Raw genomic sequence first — 951 nt, 5'->3', positions numbered from 1 at the left:
CAGCAGCAGCAGCAGCAGCAGCAGGCATACACAGAAGCAGCATAAACACCAGCTGGCTGCTTCAGCAGCACCAACACACGTACGCAGCAGCAGCAGCTGTCGGCAGCAGCAGCAACATACATAAACAGCAGCAGCAGCGACAGCAAAAGCTGTTGTCTCACCCAGACAGACTCAGGCACAGCAGCAAATTCCGAAGCAAACGCCCCTTCTGCTGCCACAGCAGCAGCAGCAGCAGCAGCAGCAGCAGCAGCAGCAGCAGCAGCAGAAGCTTGAAGGAGAATGACGAACACAGACTCAGGGGCTGTGTCTTGCCCCTGGCTTGAGAGTGCAGCTGCTGGCGAGGAGCCTGTGTTTTTTTCGGTGAACAACAAAACTTTTATTTTGCGGCGAATGAAAGCAGCAGACTACCCAGCAGTCCGCGCGTTGCTGCCGCAGGTGAGCCGCTGCTACCAGCAGCTGCAGGAGCCGCAGCTATCTCAGGTCCTTGGGCTGCATACATACATACCCTTCTGCTGCTTTGCTGCAGCTCCCGACTCACCACCACCACCACCAGCAGCAGCAGCAGGAGCAGCAGCAGCAGCAGCAGGAGCAGCAGGAGCAGGAGCAGCAGGTGTTACAAACGGGTGCGCGGCGAAGCAGCCTGCGTGTGAGGGTCCTCTGTGTGGCTTTGCTGAGGTGTATGTACTGCCGCACCTGGGGCGAGCAGCAGACGGGAGACTGGAGAGGGTGATAGTAGCGGCGGAGCTGCGGGGGCAGGGGCTGGGCACCGCCATGTGTAGAGAGGTGCTGCGGTTCTCTCGGCTGCAGCTCGGCCTCGGCCGCGTTGACTTAACCGTAGAAAAAGAAAATGCTAAACATATTTATACCAAGCTGGGGTTCGAACCCGTGAGCACCGAAACGCTCCGCTTGCAAAACTAAAAAATTACGAAATTTTCTACACACACACTCAGT

General features: G+C 57.4%; 1 protein-coding gene across 1 annotated transcript; it reads left to right on the top strand.

Moving 5' to 3' along the window:
* Positions 1–279: 279 nt before the first annotated feature.
* On the top strand, positions 280–918 carry EMH_0046960 (acetyltransferase domain-containing protein, putative; the record flags this gene model as incomplete). Its single annotated transcript, XM_013496226.1, has 1 exon — positions 280–918. One exon carries the CDS (start codon positions 280–282, stop codon positions 916–918), a length of 639 nt encoding a protein of 212 aa, XP_013351680.1.
* Positions 919–951: the final 33 nt, after the last annotated feature.

The sequence above is a fragment of the Eimeria mitis genome, genomic scaffold, assembly GCF_000499745.2.
Source record: "Eimeria mitis Houghton genomic scaffold, Emh_scaff1989, whole genome shotgun sequence".
Taxonomy (NCBI): domain Eukaryota; phylum Apicomplexa; class Conoidasida; order Eucoccidiorida; family Eimeriidae; genus Eimeria; species Eimeria mitis.
The sequence above is the reverse complement of the archived record's forward strand: the minus strand, read 5'-3'. Positions and strand labels throughout refer to the sequence as shown.